This window comes from Rhinopithecus bieti, unplaced genomic scaffold (assembly GCF_001698545.2).
Source record: "Rhinopithecus bieti isolate Rb0 unplaced genomic scaffold, ASM169854v2 scaffold_11944, whole genome shotgun sequence".
Taxonomy (NCBI): Eukaryota; Metazoa; Chordata; class Mammalia; order Primates; family Cercopithecidae; genus Rhinopithecus; species Rhinopithecus bieti.
The window spans coordinates 3,929,898-3,949,931 of NW_016807378.1; the positions used below are offsets into that span (position 1 = coordinate 3,929,898).

General features: G+C 48.3%; 1 protein-coding gene across 13 annotated transcripts in view; it reads right to left on the reverse strand.

The window, feature by feature from the left end:
• MICAL2 (microtubule associated monooxygenase, calponin and LIM domain containing 2) overlaps nucleotides 1-20,034 on the reverse strand; it is a 249,879-nt gene that overhangs the window by 113,201 nt on the left and 116,644 nt on the right. For 8 of the 13 annotated variants that reach the window (XM_017881588.1, XM_017881586.1, XM_017881587.1 and 5 more), the window contains exons 16-17: nucleotides 11,987-12,055; nucleotides 8,639-8,788 (exon numbers count right to left, since the gene is read on the reverse strand). In XM_017881588.1, the coding sequence (XP_017737077.1) occupies nucleotides 8,639-8,788; nucleotides 11,987-12,055 (219 nt within the window). Of the gene's footprint in view, nucleotides 1-4,120; nucleotides 4,247-5,471; nucleotides 5,574-5,805; nucleotides 6,025-7,077; nucleotides 7,201-8,638; nucleotides 8,789-11,986; nucleotides 12,056-20,034 lie in introns of all 13 variants that reach the window. The other 5 variants (XM_017881584.1, XM_017881592.1, XM_017881591.1 and 2 more) reach the window with 1 other exon arrangement.

Consider the following 20,034-nt stretch of genomic DNA (forward strand, 5'->3'; position numbering starts at 1 on the left):
TCCCTGTGACCATTCAGGCCAAGAAACCCACAGCACCACTCTGAATTTTAAAGTGGAATATCAATCTGAGAGAGTGGGCAAGTGGAGTCTGAAGGCAGAGCCCTGGCTCCCTGTCTTGGAGTCAGCAACTCAAGTTTGCCTCCCTGTGAGTAACAAGTGCTCCTCATAGTAAGTTTGGCTACGTCAGTTCCCATGAGGAGATGATTATTCCTGCATCCTCGGAATTGGTGTGGAAGATCCTAGGGCAGGAACAGAGACATGCTGCCTGTCAGGAAGTTGCCAAGGACTAAGCATCAGTTTCCACGTGCATTTTTCTTCCTCTTGTTCCGCTGAATTCAGGCAAACTTGGGTCAATTGAGCAAAAAGAGCGGCCCAAAATCTGTTTGAAAGAAGCATTAAGGCCCCAGGCTCTAGGACAGAAGCTCCCTGAGCTGCACCAGGATAGAATAAATCTGTTTATCACCAAGTCATCACCTACTTTAAGGAACAGCCAGTTGTCTCCCCAGAGAAGACTGTGATTCTGCCAAATTCTGCATGTGCAAAGCCCAGTGCTGAATCAATGGTGGGGCAGAGTTTGGGGAGGGAGGGAAGTCAAGGCAATGGGTGAGGCTGGCAATATCCTTTCTAAGACTGCTTGAAACTAGAAACTCACCACTCCATCCATAGCTGCCTAAAATGGACTCATGGTGTGACCTGCATGAGCCTGCGAGTGTAGGTACTCAGAAAAACTGAGGCACAGAGAGGCTAAGTGACTTGCCCAAGAGTCCATTCTAAGAGTTCCTCCACCATTCCCAGCCATACTGTGAAAGAAACATTAGCCAAAAATTAAGATGTTGGAAGCTGTCAAAATAGTCCAATTACATCATCATCTCACGACCAATGCTGGCTTGGGAGATCGAATTTTTTAAAAGAACAAAAATAGGGCAATTGTTCTACCACAACTGGGGAGAAGCAAGGAACAAAGCTGTAGAGTTGGGGAGAGCAGATCTGGGGTTGGCCACCCCAAAGCCCTCCCTGTCCCTGAGTGTGGCAGTTTACATGGACACAGCCTCTGGGCCTCTGACAAGGCCTCCATGCACACGTGGCTTCTGCAGGACACAGGAGAGCACTGGCCTGGGAGTTGGAACACTGGGCTCCAGTCTCCTCCCTGAGCCTTTGCCTTATCTGTGACTCTGCTCCTGCTCAGTTCTCACGATCACAGGAAGAGCTCTCTAGCCCCCACCCAACCACTCCATTTAAAATCGCCACCCTTCCCTCCCCAGCATTCCAGGTCCCCACCACCAGCTCTCATTTTTTCATAGGAAATAGTGTCTTGCCCTCTGACACATTATATAATTTACTGATATAATATGTTGATTGTTGTAGGCTACTAGGGTGTAAGCCTCATTAGGGCAGGGATTTAATTCTTATTCATTGATGCATATCTTGAGAGCCTGAAGTGCCGAAGATTGGATTTTCGTGCAGTAAATATTTGTTTACGGAGGGTGGCAGTTCACGTCTGTAGTCCCAGCTACTCAGGGGTGGAGGGCTGAGGTAGAAGGATCGCTTGAGCCCAGAAGTTTGAGGTTGCAGTGAGCTATGAGTGCACCACTGCACTCTGGGCTGGCTGACAGAGAGAGACCCTGTCCCCCCGCCCCCCTGCAAAAAAATTAAATCTGTTGAATGAATGAATGTTCACACATTGGCTTTCAGAGTGACATTGGTGGAGAAAGCTCCTTTTGCAATGCTCAGTTCTCCTCCGACCCAGGAGGACTAAAGGGTAGTTCCCAGGGCAGTGAAGGGCGCCCCTGCCCAGCTGCGCAAATGCTCAGTGCCTCCTTGTTCTTGCAAGAGCTCACCAGCATGGCAAATGGCCAGCAGCCACGCCACAGGCCAGATCAGCAGTGGCTTCCCTTCTGGAGGAGCAAAATTAACTAATGGCTGATAGGGAGCCAAGTCTTCAGGGGAGGGCTGCCTGAAGAGCCAGAGACAGCAGCAGGCAGGGCCTCAGCAGGAGTGATGATGATGTGATGGGGACACGCTTAGTGGCTGAAAGCATCTCTGTCTTACCCAGCAGCTGTGCATGCTCCCAGCAGGCTGCTCCCTGCCCTCTTAGAAGGATCTAATGCCCAGTGGAAACCAAGTCAGGGTATTTCAGAGGTGTAGGGGCTTTTTTTGCAGCAGTTCTGGCCCCAACAGTGACCATGCCAGACTTTCCTGGGGATGAGAGAAAGGCAGGGACAAGAGAAGGCCTTTCCTGGTTCTACCCTGAAGGGCCTAGGCAGCTAGAGGGGGCTGGGCCAGAGAGAAGCAAGGTGTGGGCCTGGCTGACCAACTACGGGCACAAGCCACTGCCTGGTCTGTGCCCAAGTGCCTTCTCCCCTCCCACCATCCTGCCAAGGGTGCCATGACCTTTTCCCATAGTAGGCAGTATGTGCCTGGGGAAGGCACCTTTCCCTAAGTGGGCAAAAAGCCTACCCTGCAACCTTGCTGATGGTGATGACAAAAATGCCTGTCTCCACCCATATAGCTCACTGGAACGTGAGCCCAGAACCCCTCTTACTGAGAAGAAAGAGGCCCAGATAGGTCAGGAGACTTAAGGTCAAACAGCCGGCCTGTGGCTGACCTGGAGCAGGTGGCTGGGGATCTTGATATGCTGACCATGGCTATTTTCAGTGGCACTGAAGACCATGTTTGTGTTTCTCTGTGTTACCCATTTCTGGGGTGCTTCCCGTTCACATTGGGGGCCTCAGATGGGGAGGGGCTGGTAAGATTCCTTGTTCCTTAGGGACTCTACCTACACCGTTCTCCTCACAGAGGTGGAGGCCAACAGGGGTGGGACCCCTAATTACACACCAAGAGGCAGTTTCTAATTTTTCACTAATGCAATAGCATGGAGCTGGTTTGTGCATCAGTTTAACAGCACAGAAACAGACCAGCACTCCTTCTGGCAGCGGCACATTCAGCATGACACACAGAGCCTCGGTGGGAGCCAGACACACTGGCTGTGAACAGAGAAGCACAGTTGGCGGGGTGGAGTGGGGGAGACTCCAAACCTACTCCATGAGCAACAGCTCATGAGGTAGGCTTCACACCCATTTCTAGATTCATTCATTCCAGAGGCCAGGCTTCCCAGAAGACAAACTGTCTCCCACCCCAGCCTGGTATTGTTCTCCACACAGGAGGTAACAGGAGGACAAGTGAAACACGAAAAGCACCCCCAAACCCAGTCTTAATCATTGTTCTTGAGTGCATTTCATTAACTGCTTAACCAAAGTTAGCTCCCTACTCTTCTCATCCTCCATGCCGATATCTGCACTACTGAGTTGTCCTTCTAGAACACAGAGTAGGTCCTGCAGTGGCTTCCTATGACCCAGAGGATAAAATGAAATTCCTTTATACAGAGTGGGCTGACTTCCACTCTGCATGCCACCATAAATGCTTTTATTCCCAAGTTCAAGTCACACTAGACATTCCATCTTCTCATGTCACGCAAGCTCTGCCTGCCTGCCTTTGCACAGGCTAGCCCCTCTCCAAAACGCCCTTGCCCTAAACTTCTCTCTAGCAAAATCCCCCCATGGAACCTTCAACAGTCACTCAGTTCCCATATTACCTTCTCTGTATTACCTCCCAGTCTTCTCCCCTCTCCATTCCTACAACCTTGCCCTTTATACCTCTTACAGAATGAATGGTGTTACGTTAAGTTTATCATGTTAAATTGCCATCTTATGAGGACAAAACAGGCAAGTATCGGCAGTATGTGATGTGATATTTGGTATCATAAAAATGTCATTATTTCTATGCTAATGTGCTATTTCCCATCTCAACTGTAGTAAGGAAACAGCACCACCCTCTCTGTTTTCTCAGCATCTGGCATGGAGGGTGGCATATGGTGGGCCCTGATTAATGCTTGCTGAATGAATGAGCCCTGTTTGGCAAGCTTTTGTACGCCGCCTGTTCTGCCGTGTTGTGTGCTCTAACACAAAAACAAAATCGAATCCAGCACTATTGTAAAATATCTTACAAATTTTTATTCCAGCCAAGCCAGGCTCAAGATGTGTGTCTGTGCAGGTCAAGTGGAGCATGAGAACATCTGGGAAGATGCAGGCAATGGGGAAAGCAAATTGTTCAGGACAACTACCTTTCTGGCAGGAGAAGCAGAGTCAATAGTTGTTGGAGAGGAAGAAGCAGCTGGATCAGGAGACGGGAGGCAAGAGGGAGGAGATGGAGGATGAGTGTGAGACAGGCCTTTAGAGAGTAGTTTATTCTGCACAGAACAGAAATAGAAGAAACAAGGGTTATCCCAGGAGTCACACCTGGTCATCATGCCTCGATCATGCAGTCCCATGCCTGTGCAATCAAGGGGGCAAAGAAAGGAGTCTGGACATGTCTCTGGACAACATAGAAACCCCTGTATTTGGAGCCAGAAAGGATTATCTGCCTCCTGGTTATACAGAATTCTGCTGCAACTATTCCAGCTCCCTTGTCACACCAAAATAGCTCATGCAGATTCAATCTGTTCCTGCCTACATCCGCCTCAGACACCAACGCCAATTACCAAAGCCCTCACCCTAGAGCTTGGTATGAAGTAGCAGCTGCGAGCTTAGGAGAGGAGAACCCTGGGCTGCTTTAGGGCAGGTGGCCACAGCAGGGGCCTCTATAGCTGCAGCAGGCAACTGTGCTAGCGTCCTGGCAGGCATGTGGAATCCTAAAAATGAACGAAGTGTAAAGCATCCTTCCCACACCAGTGACTCCACCAAGTAGCAGAAGATGCAGGTCTGAAGGAGACTAAGTGATAACAGTGGAGAGGTAAGTTCTAGAGACAAGCGTGCTGTGAGGGAGGGAGGACTTTACACATGCACCCACCTGCAGGATCTCATTATCAACTCATTTCCTCTTGAGCACACAATCTTCTTTTCGCAAATTTCCAAATAAGTACCTGGCTTGGAGGAGGCTGTACTTCCTAATTCTAAGGCAAAGCCATTCTTGTTGGCTTGACTTTATCCCATGGGGAAGCAGAGCTCCAGTTACCGCATGTGGTTGGCCTCATCATTCAGTATCTTCCTGATCAGGGCCACAGGGAGATTTCTTTCCCACTCAAAAACATCATAAGCAACTGGGTAAAGGCACTGTGATTCTGCAACTGATGATTGTTTCCTCTGTGTGTTGACCCTTAGGAAGCTCAGAGCCTGCTTGGAAAATATCTAGGGTCTACCGGCTTGTGCTTCTGTTTAGTAATGCCTTTCTTAATCTGAGTTTACTTTCCTGTCTTAGTTTTCCCTTTCTCTTGATGTATTTACTTATTTTGAATCTTTGCGTTTGGGTCTTTTTTAGATGCCAGCTTGTGTTATTTGATGGCTTGAAAAATAAATAGCTCCTCATGCTATAAAAGGAGGAAGGAGAAGAAAATTGAGCTCAGAGCCTGACTCAAGGTCACCTGGCTGGACGTCTAACATCTGGGTTCCTGGGGGCTCTGAAAGCCCCATGTTTACCTGCGGGAAATCCCCGTGTCCAAACATGGAGGCAAGGTGAGCCGCCTTCTCTTTAATGTTCTTTGTGTGAAATTCCCTGTTGGCCAAGTTCTGAGCCCTCTTCTGCAGTGAAGGTGAGAAAGGAGAAAGAAAAGAGAGAGTGACAGAGACTGAGACAGTTGCTTCCAAGAAGTGGGTGAGGGAGGCAGCCGGGGGACTTGCCTGCTCACCACACACAGCAGGATGGGAGACAGGGCGTGGGCAGAGGGAGGAGGAACCCACCTGAGTAGGAGGAGGGAGGGGAAGAAAGGAAGTCACCCAGACGTGGACAGAGACAGGGCAAACAGTCTTTCACCTGGAGAATCTTTTCCTCCACTTGCTGCAGCCGCCACAGCACCCCGGAAAGAGCCTGTGCCCTCGGGCGGGTAGAAGGCAGGGTAGCGAAATTTTCTGTCCCACCCAGCTGTAGGTCAGACTTGGCTCTGGCTCTCCAGGGCCTGCTCAGGCACTCGCTGCCAGCAGACACTTGCCTGAGCTCTCTGAGCACATGCCCCGTCACGGCTACAGAAGGGAACTGGGAAAGAGGGAAAATTAAGCTTCCTTCCCTACTGCGACCCTTTCACACACCCGCACCATGAGGGATCCCCCATGAAGACCAGAGACAAAGGGGCGCCAGGTGCAACCCTAAGTAAGATTCCAAACCAGCCCCAGGTGTTGACTCTCCACCACCTGCAGCAAAATTGCCTGGCCTCCTCATTCACAACACACGGTCCTGGGCCTCACCCCCAGCCTCTGAATCAAAACCTCTACAATGCTGGTTCTCAATCCTAGCTGCATATTGACATCTAGGGTACTTAAAAAAAAAAAAAAGACCCAAGTCTGGGGCTAACCTCCAGAGATTCCGATTGGATTGTTCTGGACTGGGCATGAGACATTGGTAGTTTTTTAAAAGCTCCCCAGGTGAGGCAGACAGACATAAAATTGCTGCATTGTATTCACACCGACCTTACTCAACCTCCACCACCTGGGATCAACACACAACTCCTAATGCTGACCAGACAACTTCGTGGCTTATGGTCAATGATAGTGATTTGGTTCAGATTCCAAACCCAGGACCCCTACCTGCCATAAGCCACACTCCGTGACTGCCAGCTGCCTTCCTGCCCACTATGCAGGTCCTCAGCTACTCTGGCACCGGGAAGGCCTTCACCACATCCCAGCCTTACCCCTTCAATGGGTCCAGCCAAGTGGCCACCTGGGCCCATTCCAACATCACTTTTTCATTGATATGGAAATCAGCCTATTTGAATGGTCTGCAAATAATGTTTAGCATCATAGGGCATCATACAAAATACCCTGTGGTACAGTTTATTTTTCCCTAGCGGCACCATTGAGAACATGGTATTTGGTCAATTGATACCTCTGACTGGCTAAGGGATCAATAACATGTATTTTGTGATGTTGCATACGTGGTTATTTTTACCTGTAAGTGTGGTGACATCAAGGTATGTCCAGAAAATCTACAATCAGCTCTACTTGTGGTGTGGGAAGAGCCACTGATCCCACCCCTCTGGATCAAAGTCCCCTCTGGCTTCACCAAAACAGCATCCACTGGAAGGAGCCCTACCTGCCTTTTCAGAGGAGGTGATGGGCTGGGTGTGGCCTCCTCCGGCTTGAGGCAGCAAGAGTGAACAGGAGGGCCAGAGGAAGAGCACAGGATGGGCTTACCTATCCCTGAGACACAGCGTTCCTGGGAGAAGAAAGGCGAGTCCAAAAAAGCAGCCACAGGAGACATGAAGGAAAAGGTGAGTCAGATTGAGAGGCTCAGAAAGAGGAGAGAAGAGGAGCAGGGAGACGAAGTTTGCAAGTGCAGAGGAAGCACTGGGCTGAGCTCCTGCAAGCCAGGCCCAGCTGGGAAACTTGAGCCCTGGCTCCCTGTCCATGTGAACAGCAAGTCCTGGCATCCCCTTCTCATGGACAATGTGTGAATCCCAGGGTGGCTTTGCTTTTGGCTCAGACACAGGGCCTTAAGCAGGCACTGCCAGAGCCCATGCCAGGCCAGGGTGGCTGGCCCAGGAGTCCACCTGGAAACAGAAGAGCTTCCTGTACACTCAAGGACAGGGATGCTCTGGTGCTTCCGATGGAATTGAGCCCTCATCAGCACTTGGGGACTGTGAGGGACCAAGCCTCCAGAATGGGCAATCAAGAAACTTTGTGGAGAATTACAAGTCTCAAGGAAATGACCCCTTATAATAAAATCCCTTCCCTTCCTGGAGAAGGTCAGTTCTCCCAGGAGGGACACAGTCCACATCAAGACTAAGGAGACATCTATGGTTGCCTCTCAAGCTAATTAACTATGAATTTGTCCTCCCAAAAGGAGTCTCATTCTGTCATGTGACAGGTGTTCACCATAGAAAAACCAAATCTCTTTTCCCAAGCTTCTGTAATGTGACAGCAGCACCCTAAAGGAAGTTCAGGGGAGCAAACGGAACCACGAGGCACAGACCTCGGAGCCGGAGTCAGGAGGAAGCCTACAGCCTGAGGCAGCATTCCGTCTCCTCCAGCCTCACACTGACCCGCATCAGACAAAACAGCCCTGCCAGGCTGACCCTGGTGCAGGGAGAGAGGGGAGAGCCAGGAAACACCTGGGAAGATGGCCTTCAACACCGTGAGCTCGGACTCAGTTCCTCTGGTTTGGATGGATCTTCTCACTGTGGACTTTGTACTTTCCCAGCCAGCCAGGCTCTCAAAGCTCCCTCAAACTGTATCATCTCAAAACTGGCCGCAAACCAAGTCATGGTTGGAAAGCAAAACCAAATTAGGGAATGGATTTATTTAATGCAGAACAACCATCAACAAACTAGGCCCATGGGCCATATCTGGCCTGCTCCTGTTTTTTTGTAAATGAAGTTTTATTGGAACACAGCCAGGCTCGTTTGTTTAGGTATTGTCTACTGCTGCTTTCATACTATAATGGCAGAGCTGTAACAGACAGTAAGGCTTCCAAAGCACTAAAAAATTGCTATCTGGCCTCTTATAGAAAAGTCTGTTGACTCCTGATCTAGAAGGAGCTCAAGTCTCCTTGAGACCAGGCCTGGCTGTCATATCTGAAGTCTACCAGTAGCCAGAACATTCCTGCTGAAAAGTCACCAGGAAGTCAGGTCCAGTGAATATTTGACATGACTCACCTGCTTCATGAGTGAGGGGTTCCGAGTGCTCTCCTCAAACTTGGCCAGCAGCTGATTCGCCATGGACTTGACTTTGTTCTGATTTCCACCTTCTTTACTGCTCCCACACTCTTGATTGGAGCCCACGCTACGGCTGGAAAAGTTTGAAGGCTGCAAAGGTTGAAACGGGACACTGATGGTTGGATCCTGGAATCCAGATATCAGAAAGCGGACCTGGGGACTCAGGACGTGGGACTAGTTTCCTGCAGAAGGGCTCCCTCCATGGTCTGAGGAAGGGAGGCACAGGCAGCAGGGCCACCCCGCAGAGGCAATGCTCACAGGAGGGATGCAGCTTTCCAAAGGATGGGCACAGCTAGGCTTGGGAGCCAGGCAGTTGGGGTTTGAATCCCGACTCTCATTTTTTAGCCCTGTGATGTTGGCGATTTACTTTACTTCTGTGACATTTTTTCATGTATAAAATGAGAACAGTAATCTACTTCACATGATTACTGCAAAAAACAAATATAATCATGAAGTGTTGAACAAAATGGTTTTCAAAAATACATCATCTGGCTGAGAAGAGGAGAAGAGCGGGGGTGGGGGGACAATGAAGGAAGCAGGGTTGGGGTCACTCAGGCAAGGCCTGGGCTCTGGAGATCTTTCTCCACTCTCCTCTGTAACCACCCCAGCTTTAACCAGCCCTGCTCTATTTTGCTATCTTTTAAAGAAAACTTTTAATTTAGAAACAATTTTAGATTTACACAAAAGTTGCAAAGATAGCACAGACTGTCCCTGCATACCCTTCACCCAGCTGCCCGCGGTGTTAAATCTGGAATAATTGCTCCTGTCATCAAGATTGAGAAATTAACATTGGCACAATACTATTAACTAAATTATACACTTTATTCGGATTGCATCAGTTTTTCCACTAATATCTTTTTTCTGTCCCAGGATTCAATCCAGGATCCCACACTGCATTTCATCATCCTGTCTCCTTGGTTTCCTATGAACTCTAACAGTTTCTGTTACAGAATGACACTTTTTGAAGGGTACTGAGCAGCTGTTTTATAGAAAGCCCCTCAATCTGGGTTGGTCTGATGTTCTCTCATGATTAGATTTCCGGGAAGGACACCACCGAGGTGAAATGGCTCTTCTCATTCCAGCACAGCGGGGTGCATGATATCAACGTGACTTATAAGTGGTGATGTAGACCTTGGTCATCTGGTTATGCTATTTTATAAAACAGAGTTCCATATAAGATTTCTCTAGCTCATCTGCTAACAGTAAAAAATTGAAAATGACCAGTGTTTACTAAGAACGTCTGTTCCCCCTTACTGCGGGATCTCCTCCCACAGGCCTCAGAAGTATAAATGGTGCTGCCGCAGCAAGTGGGTAGTAAGTTTTCCCAAGGACACCAGGAATGTCCCTCACAGGAAGAGACATTCTCACGACAACAAAGTTGTGTTCATTTAGAAGAAATTCACCAGAAAAGGCAAGCTATAGTTAATTTTTTTAAAAAGATCCCTAGGTGTGGCAGCCCCATGGAAACCTTTTATGTAGAGCCACTCTGAGTGTCGGACAAACACAAACCAAAGAGGCACACCCTCCTTCAAAGTGAAATGTAACTGTGCACAACAGTACAGGCTTGAGTGGGAAGGGGTATGCTTACTTGGGTGATCACTGTTTGTACAAGACCAAAGTTAGCCAGGACAGTGGGCCAGATAGGCCAGCACTTTCAGACATCAACGGGCCTACAAATCACCAGGAAATCAATCCTCAAAAGCAGATTTGCTTTCCGTAGGTCTGGGGTGGGCCCTGAAAGCCTGTACTTCTAACAAGAAACCAGCTGCTGACTAACTAACAAGACTCCCCTAAGCTGGATCTTGGATCACATTTTGAGTAGCAAGAATTTAGAAAGAATATCGCTTTGTTAAAACTGAGTTTAAGCAAACCGTTGCCCCAGGAGACTGTCCAGGGCCATCTCAGAAAGGGTAGACACAAACCAGATTTCTTCCCACTCCAACTCCTGTGTTGCCAGTAACAGAAACAACACTCACATACCCTTACATAAGCCATGGGTGAAAGGCAGGAAAAGACTTCCGCCTGAGACAAAGTGTACCCAAGGGAAGCTTCTTGGGAACAGGCAGGAGCAAATCCCATGTCCTGAAGCTAGAGAGCCAACACCCGTAATCTGGGAAATGGAACGTGTCTGTAGCCCTGTGCAGCCTCTGCTCCCTCTCTGTCTCTCTATTTGCTGGCTTCTTGCTTACACCACAGCCAAGAGGTAGAGAAGCAACAGTGCTTCTTGAAGTGCACATTCAAGAAGCTCTAGGCAGATGTTCAACCCAAGGTGTTTTGAACTGATTGGGTAGAATGGGTTTGTTGATATTTTAAGATGTGAACTAAACTTGTTTTCCTTTGTCAGTGCTTCCCTTTGACCATCACAGATAATGGGTTGACTGGTCGGCTGCTGCTTTCCCTAAGGTGAACCTCATGACTCTATTTATTATAAAGCTCACTGTTGTGAGATGCAGCAAGTCAGACACGAACAACCATGTCAGCAAATATACAGCAATAAAAACTGTTTGACCATAAACAGTAGAAAAGTCCCTTCTACCTCCTATCCATAGGATATCACTGTATTATACAGCTCATCCCTCATGCCTCTATGTCATCATTTTGAGGTCAGCCAGAAGGCTGGCGAAAGCTGGCATCCCACACTTCGCTGACAATATGCATGCTTATGGAGTTGGAATGGTTTTTTTTTTTTAATGATGTGTATATCTCAGGTCTCTTTTAAAAGCTGCCCAGGGAAGCAGGAACTGATACTCTTTCCGCTTGATCAATTTTTCAGAAGCAGGTGAGAGATTCAGGCTCTCCTTTGACAAAGTAACCTGTAACTTTCTTCTTTCACCAGAAGGTGGCACTTGTGGGCACCAGGACATTTGCCTTAAAGACTAGAAGCGAAGGAAACGCAAAGGGATACAAACGATGATTGGGAGAAAAGTGGGAGTGCTGATGCCTCTTTACTATTTACTATTAATAATGGTTGTATATTGATTAGCATGTGTCAGATACCATGTTCATCTTATTCATCTTTAAAAGTCCTGCAAAGTTTCATGTATTTCAAGTGTATCATTGCATGTTACAGACATGAACCACATCCTGGGAGGTTGTGTTTCTCAAGGTTACATAGCTAGTAAATAGTGAAGTGAGATCCAAAACCCCAACTGTTTTTCCATCACGCCAAGTTTGGAACCCAGTGGTTCATGAGAGAGGGAAGGAAGGCTGCTATCACAGTGAGGCCGCCTGTGGCCACTGGTTGTCAGGAAACGAGCCTCTGTTTAAACCCACACTGTGTACACAAACCTCGTCCAGGTTATTGAAGCCCTTCCGCCTCCGTTTGTTCATGTCATTCTCTCCAGTTTGACCATCCACCTGCAATGGCCAAGAAAGCAGGGTGAGCTCAGGGGGCCACGAAGGGCTTCAGTCCCACTAAGACCCCTGAGGGTATAGGGCTGGCTTTGAGCTGGTGCTGTGGATGTGTCCCTGCTCACAAACAGCTGTCAGCCTACAGGCAGGTGTGGTAGTAAATTACTCTGCACTGTGACAAATGCTGTCACAGAGTTTTGTTCAGGCACAGTGGAGAGAACCTCACGCCACCTAGCAGCCAAGGCTTCGTCAGAAGGGGCCAGAATTACATCCCAAAAGATCTTCATGAAATATCAAAGCAAAAAGAATCCCAGTGACATAAGCAGGACAGGGATGATCTCCATTGCAATGTGGCCTTGGGCTCGGAGCAGTTCAATGCTTTGCCCAAGGCCACAGCCAGGTCTGCTGATGCTTTCAGTGTACTGCCTTATGGAGACCACCTGAGGTCTCTCTGTACCCAGGGAGCCTCTCTCCTACAAGAGGGTGACCGGGTTCAACTCACACGGACTCTCAGGACTCAAATAAGTTGCCCAGGGATTTGATGGCAAATCAAGTCTGCAATTCAGTCAGCATCACAGATACTAGTAAACAGTATTTTATTAACTTCAAATAAGCATTAACTATAGCCTGATGACTAGCCTGACCATACAGCCTGGTTTGCTGGAGGTGGGGTTAGTTCTGATTTACTGCTTTTTAGCCCCAGCCTGATTGTTAACAGTGCCCCCTTCACTGTCAGAAGTCTCCTGGTTTAGATGACACATGACATGGTTGCCCTATGAGAACCCCTCACAGCCCACTCTCTGCTGCCTGAATCTGGACATTGAAATCCAGAAAGCCCTGCTCTACCCAAGCCCATTGCATCACCCTGCAAGGGCTCCCTGAGGGCACTCAGCTGTCAGGCTTATCTCCTCAGGGAATGAGCAGAACTCTGGAGGCCGAGCTGATGCTATGGCTGGAGTAGGAAAGACTGAATTTAGTAACTCCTCTGTACCCATGGGTAAGTCTAGCCTTGTCGCTGGGCTAGGGTCCACCTAGGCTCCCCCATCCTTTTCTAGGGTAAGACCTTTCTGCTACTAGTCTTCAGCCACTGGAGCCTTCTCCAAAGAGCAAGCTCTGTCAGAACCAGGGAGCCATGTCCCACTGACCATAGATCGCTTCTTCAGGGAGCCTTCTACTGTCTCAGAGGGGCCCTCCATCGCAGGCCCACATTAAATCCAGCCTTTCTACCATTCTGGATGTAGGGGGAAGTGCTGCAGACCACCTGCTCACCTCAAACCCAGGCATACAGCCCAATCAGCCCCATAAATCCTAATCTACCCAATCACAGGAGGATTCTTTCACCTCCGGCTTGTTCTAAAACAACAACCCTAGCTATGGGTGCCCCAAACTCAACCCAGTACGCACTCCCTCCCTCCAACGGAAAGTACCTGCTTCCTAGTCTCTTGTCCTCTTCTTCATCCCCTGCCCTCTCCCCACATTTACCAGCACCAGATTGTTTTGTTTTTAAAGACAAGATAAACCACAGTTTAGTCCATTGACATTTGCTCAAAAATTTGCCCCAGGCAGCACAAAACAACACATCAAAGGGCCCTGCCTTCTCTTGAACATTTTCCTCAGCTTCTAATAAAGCATTATTCTGTGAACAGAAATGATTTTAAGCCAAAAGCTTGGGCAAACACCAAGAGAAACAGAAGACCTTATTTGCAACAATGTTGGGTCTTAGAGGAACAGGCTGTCTGGACCCCCAGCTCCACAGCCTGGGAATGCTGCTCTGGCCAGCCCAAACCTGGGGCCTGTGAAAGTACAGAATGTCCTACCCAACAAGAATGCTTCATGCATAATCTTAGGGTTGTTTTTTTTTTTTTTTTTTTTTTTTTTTTGGTTTCTACCTTAAATGAGGATTTGGCTTTTCCTCCAAAGAGCAAAACATTTTACTCTCTTTTGTTCTCAACAAGGGGGACTGTTCCACTGGAGCCTAGATAGATTGAAGACAGCCATATTAGCCATGGGCTTATGAAGGGCATTCCTGGGAAGGCCGTGCCCAGCCAGCAGCTCCTAAGAAGACTCCAAATCCTTCAGGGGGAATAAATGACATGGACGGGGACAACCTCAGCCTCTCTGACCCACCCTGACCCATGGGACAACCAAATGTAGTCTATGGAAAAGTTAGCAACACACATACCCGAATGGTTTCTACTTTTCCTTATGAATTTAACACTGAAGCACTGACTAAGAGCAAGGCTAAGAACATTCGAACCTAGAGATTTATCTAATTTTTTCTTATCTGTATATCTATATTTGTGAACCATAATTGCTTCAGTGCTCCCTTTTCCTCAGACCCTGTTTCACTCTACAAAGAATTGAAAGTACAAGAAGAAAGAAAATACTTATTGTGCCCAAAGAGAACATGAGAATAAATAACTTACATTCTTTTCCCATTGAGGTTTCCAGCTCTTCCGCCCTAAGAACACTTTCTTATCATGATTTCCCAATGATTTGAAAGAGTCTATATACCAAAAGGCATTTATTAAACTAATTGGTTTTCCTATAAAAAAATCAAAGATGTAGATCTGCCAATCTGAACATTTATTTGATCAGCACAAGATAACCATGTTTCCATACTGCCCGAGTTAATGTGATTTTAGCTCAAAGCAAATACACTTTATATTTAGTTAGCTGGTATAGCCTAGCCCAGGAATAATTTAGATATGGATCATAGGAGGAGAGGTTGGCCATTGCAGGCTATGGTTTTGTTGATTGGGGCAGCAGCTGTGATAGTTGGGAAGATGGCCAGTGATATCAGCAAGAGAGCTCTTTCTTCAAGGAATCATGGATTTGAGTATTGGTACTAATTATTTCCCAGCTGTGTGATCTCAGGAAAACCATCCAACTACTTTGACTTCAGTTTCCTTAACTATAAGAAGGGATCTTCTATTGTTTAGTTCATAAGCTGTTGTGAGAGTAACGAAATCACAGATACAAAACACTTCTTAAACTATAAAGTGCTAGACAGTAGTCTCCCCTCATCCATGGCAGATACATTCCAAGGCCCCCAGTGGAAGCGAGAAACCGTGGATACTGCCAAACCCTAGATATGCTGTTTTTTTGATCTAGTGACTGAGACAGCTAAGGTGACTAATGGGTGGGTAGCGAGTGCACCATGGATATGCTGGACAAAGGGATGATTCACATTCCAGGCATGATGGAGTGGGATGCTGTGAGATTTCATCATGCTACTCAGAATGGTGTGCAATCTAAAACTGTGAATTGTTTCTGGAATTTCTCTTTTAATATTTTTGGACCATGGGTGAACACAGGTCACTGAAACCTTGGAAAGCAAAACTGCAGATAAGGAGGGTACTACTGTACAAGTATTAGACACTATTGGTGAGGCTAGTGTTAGTAACAGAATTTTGTTTTATTTATTCTCTTTTTGGGGACAGGGTCTTGCTGTGTTGCCCAGGCTGGAGTGCAGTGGTGTGATCTTGGTTCACTGCAACCTCTGCCTCCCGGATTTAAGTGATTCTCGTGCTTCAGCCTCCCAAGAAGCTGGGACTACTGGTGTGCACCACCACGCAGGTTAATTTTTGTATTTTTAGTAGAGACAGGGTTTCACTTTGTTGGCCAGGCTGGTCTTGAACTCCTGGCCTCAAGCAATTCGCCCACCTCGGCCTCCCAAAGTGCTAGGATTACAGACATGAGATACCATGCTTGGCAAAGTAACAGAATTTTAAATATCTGAATTCTACTTCTGGCTTTGACATCTACCACCTGCATGACTTATCAAAATGTAATCTCCCCAAGTCCAAGTTTCCCCATCTAAACATTGGCATGAAAATGTGTTCCCAGCCTTCCTCCAAAGGTGACAAGAGCAAATGGGATGTACATGAAAGTGTTTTGTATGCTGTAAAGGGCTCTATTGATTGTGGTTGCAGTACAGAACCAAGTGTTCAAGCCAGATCGCTTTACGCATCTTTTGAGAAAATAAGTGTCTTCATTTAATCATCATTTCTAAAGGAAGAGAACTATCATTTACTGAGCACCTTCCACCTGCCAGACACAGTGCTCAGACCTGCCGCACACATTTGCTCGCCTCATCTTTGCTGCAATATTATGATGTACATGTTGTTACCCTCATTTTTCAGACAAGCAAAGGAGCTTTCTGAGAGGCTAGAACATTTGCCAAATCCCCAGCAGATGTAAATCTGTGTTTGTCTGCTTGACTTCTAACTGCATTGCCAATCTGTAAATCAGCTCTGAATCCTGGACTGAGACTGCACAGAGGAAAGGAGAGAGAACAGCTTCAGCCATGACCTGCGGGCGCCTGGACGGGTACTCCAGGGCCCTGTGCTGCCCTGGCCTTGGAAAGTGGCACCCTTAACTCCCCCAAGGCTTCTTTAAACCTCTGCAATGAGAAGTCTTGGAAATCTAGTGGGGAGCTTTGGCTGCTGGGTGTGTGGTTCTGTGAGAGAAGTCGGGGAAGTGAGCTGAGAGGAGTTCATAAGGCAGGGTCCTTGCTTGTTTCGTTCACTGCTGCAGCCCCAGTACTGAGGAGAACGCCACATAAAATAGGCACTCGAGAAATGGTTGTCGAATGAGTGGATGGAAGGAAGAGGCACCTTCGCACATAATGTCACCCGGCTCTTCAGAAAGTGTCTGCGCAGGTGGCTCAGGAAGAGGAAGGCTGGGGAGGGGAACCTGGACCACTTAGACCGGACACTGACAAAAGTGTCCGTCACATTTTGTGAATACCACTCTGTCAGGGACCAGTGCTGGAGGAGGAGGAGAAGCTGGTTGAGCAGGATCAAACCTGGGGCCACCCATCTGGCTTCTGGGATGAGCTCTCCAGGGACAAGTGACAACTTTTGTTTTATCCCCCAAGGAGTGGGCTCAGGATGGGACAAAAAGTAGTGCTCTGCATATGTGTATAGTAATGACCATAGTGGCCATAAGTACAGGTGTCACCATGTATGGTAGGTCTAGGAGAGTACTGGTAGGTATTGTGAGTCTGAAGGTGTATGTCTGTGTGTGTGCCATGCACACAGGAAAGATAGACGCCATGGTTATATGTTCAGGTGTCACCTGCATGCATGATGATAAGAGCCCTGGAGCCCCCAGGAACTGCCCCTTGCTATGAGGCTTTTAGGTGCTCACCAGGACCACAGACAGATCTGCAGAAGCAGACCAAGGGCCTTTTAAGGGAAAATATAGTCCCCAAGTTCTCCTTTTTCCAGGCGTGGTCTGCCCAGTTTTCAGAACGAATCAACCCAATGGGTTACCACTCACGGTGGGACGGAAAAGTTACTCTCTCTAAAAGTAAACAAGATCCTTGATGGAGAAAAAAGCCTTTCATTTTGCTTGAAGTTGATACATCTTGCTTGGATTGCATGCTATCAGGAAGATAAGATTGGGGGAAAAGAAGAATTTAACATTGTCAGTGAAAATCAGGAGGGAGGTTCTTAAGCCTGACTCAGCAGAGAACCAGTGTATCCTCTTCAGATAAAGATGCCACATTATAAACAAATGTGCACTCACAGCTCAGTTCCCATATCAAGATATTCCTCTGGAAGATGGAGAGAAAGTTAGGGAGGGGCAGGGAGGAAGGTCAAACACAGATGCACCTACATGTACAGATATTGTCTGTATTTGCGGGGAGGGCTATTGTACAGACTCGTGCAAGCGTGCCTGCCCTGCATCTCCACTCCAGAAGGGCTGATGAGCAAGGTCATTGAGGGCTGCGTGTTTTGTTGTACTGATATCTTGGTGTAAATGTGAGGGAGCCCCTATGTACAGACGTGGAAGTCTGCATGGATTTCAGAGTCTTACGTGCAGACATCCCCTGTGGCTGTGCAGGACCAGACCAGGGTGGATTCAGCGTTCTTTGCTAGTGGGAAATGTTGAGGCCAAAGAGCATTGCCATTAGATTCCGAAATCAAAAAATCGTTCAGATACAACAAGGTATCTGGTAGGATGGGACGAAGGAAGAAGGTACTTTCTATGTGGCCCTGATCACGGTGCTGGCATTGAATGGTAGACAGAATGCAGAGGTATTTCAGTGATGGCCAAAGGCACAGTGTAGTGACCCAGTAGCCTTATGAAACCACCCAACCCACCCAGAGGAAATGCTCCATCGCTCTGAGAACAAGTAATGCCATGCCAGGCACTTCGCTCAATGGCCACATCTCTACCTATCCAAAAATGGGGCAGAGTGCAAAGATTAAATGAGGCTGTGGGAGAGAACAGATCTATGGGCCTTGACTCCTCTCAAAATGGGTAGCCAAGGGACACACCCTGAAGAAGACTGAACAGGATTCAAAAGGGGCCAGAATTGGGCTGGGCAGAGCCCTCCACCATAAGCATTTTTAGCAGAGCCAGAGGGAAGTGGAGTAAGGCCCTCAGCCCTTGGAAGGCCTGGCCAGCCTTGCTGATTCCTGACTTTTAACCATCCCCAGGTCCCAAGCCAGTGCTGGCCAGGCTGTTTCAATTCTGTCACTCTGTAAACAGAGGTGTGGTGAGTGAAAGGTTGAAACATCCCTCTCCAGTTCCCTCTGTGGGCCAAGTGGGAGAGACACAGTGAATGGAGAAAGGCAGTAAATGTCTGGCTCAGAGAGCTTCCAGAAACACTGACTGGCTTGCCTGGGGCCAAACAGCCCAAGACAGGGTCCTTGGGCTGGAGGTAGAACAAGCTGCCCACTGGCATCCAGAAGAGAGCCCCATTTGCTCAGTGGGAACACGGTGGGCAATGCAGCCCTCACGCAGAGCCTCTAGGTGGGGCCAGCTCAGAGGCGGAGAGTGGCTGGGTGCAGCTCATCATTTTAACTGCTTTGTTGCCATCTTCCTTGCCCAGCTAAGGCCTTGCTAGCCCATTCCTTCCTAGAGCTAGGGAGCCACAGAAGCATGAAGTATCCTGCTCCTGGAGTTGGCAAAACAGCTGTTGCAGCATCCCAGGGAGCAGGGAGTTCAGGCCTCAGTGGAAAAAGTGACCACTGCTCACACAGCCCAAGGAAAGAAAGAGGCTAGGCAGCCCCACCCCACCCTGGGCAGAGGGGCTGACTGGATATGGCTGCCTTGGCCAAGCTAAAGAGACTATTGGCCACCTAGAGAGACTCAGAAACTTGCAGAGGCCTCCAGCCCACTGTCTTGTTGGTGGAGGGCACCCTGCCATCCTGGGGAGGGCAGGCAAGCTCTGGACAGGTACTTACAACTGCCCCCACCCCAAGCCACCCCTGCTCCCTCCAGTGCCTTCACTCTGGTCCTATTCTCCTCCACCCATCTTCTCTTGTCTGCTCCCACTGACCACCCCAGGAGCTCCCCACTCTAGTCTTAGAACTCTGACATTTGCCATCTGCCCCAATGCATCCACATCTCATAGCCTGTCCTCAGCCCTCACCCTGGCTGGCTTCCCTGTTGCCTGGCACAGTCTCCAGGGCCCATCCCGTAGAAGTGCTCTCCTCCCTGGGCTTCCCAACTCCCTCCCTGCCTTTCCAACTGTCCCTTCCCCTTCCCATCTTCTTTCTTGGCTGCTCTGCCTCTGCCAGCCCCTCAAACTCCATTGTTCCCCAAGGTTCGGACCCTTGGTTTTCAGTTTGCTCCCTATCTTCCCAACTGGACTCCAAGGTCAAGACTCACATCACTTCTGTATGTCCTATAACTAGACACACAACAAATGCCTTTTAATGAGCGGACTAATTAGTGTGAAGAAAGCATGGGGTAGGGGCAAAGCAATGAAGTACAACAGAGTAGCAGGTGACCAGGCCGAAGCACCCAGCCTCTCTAGCCCGCCATTTTTTTTTTTTTTTAAGGTGGAGTTTCGCTCTTCTTGCCCAGGCAGGAGTACAATGGTGCAATCTCAGCTCACTGCAACCTCTGCCTCCTGGGTTCAAGTGATTCTCCTGCCTCAGCCTCCCAAGCAGCTGGGATTACAGGTGCCTGCCACCATGCCTGGCTAATTTTTTGTAATTTTAGTAGATACGGGATTTCACCAT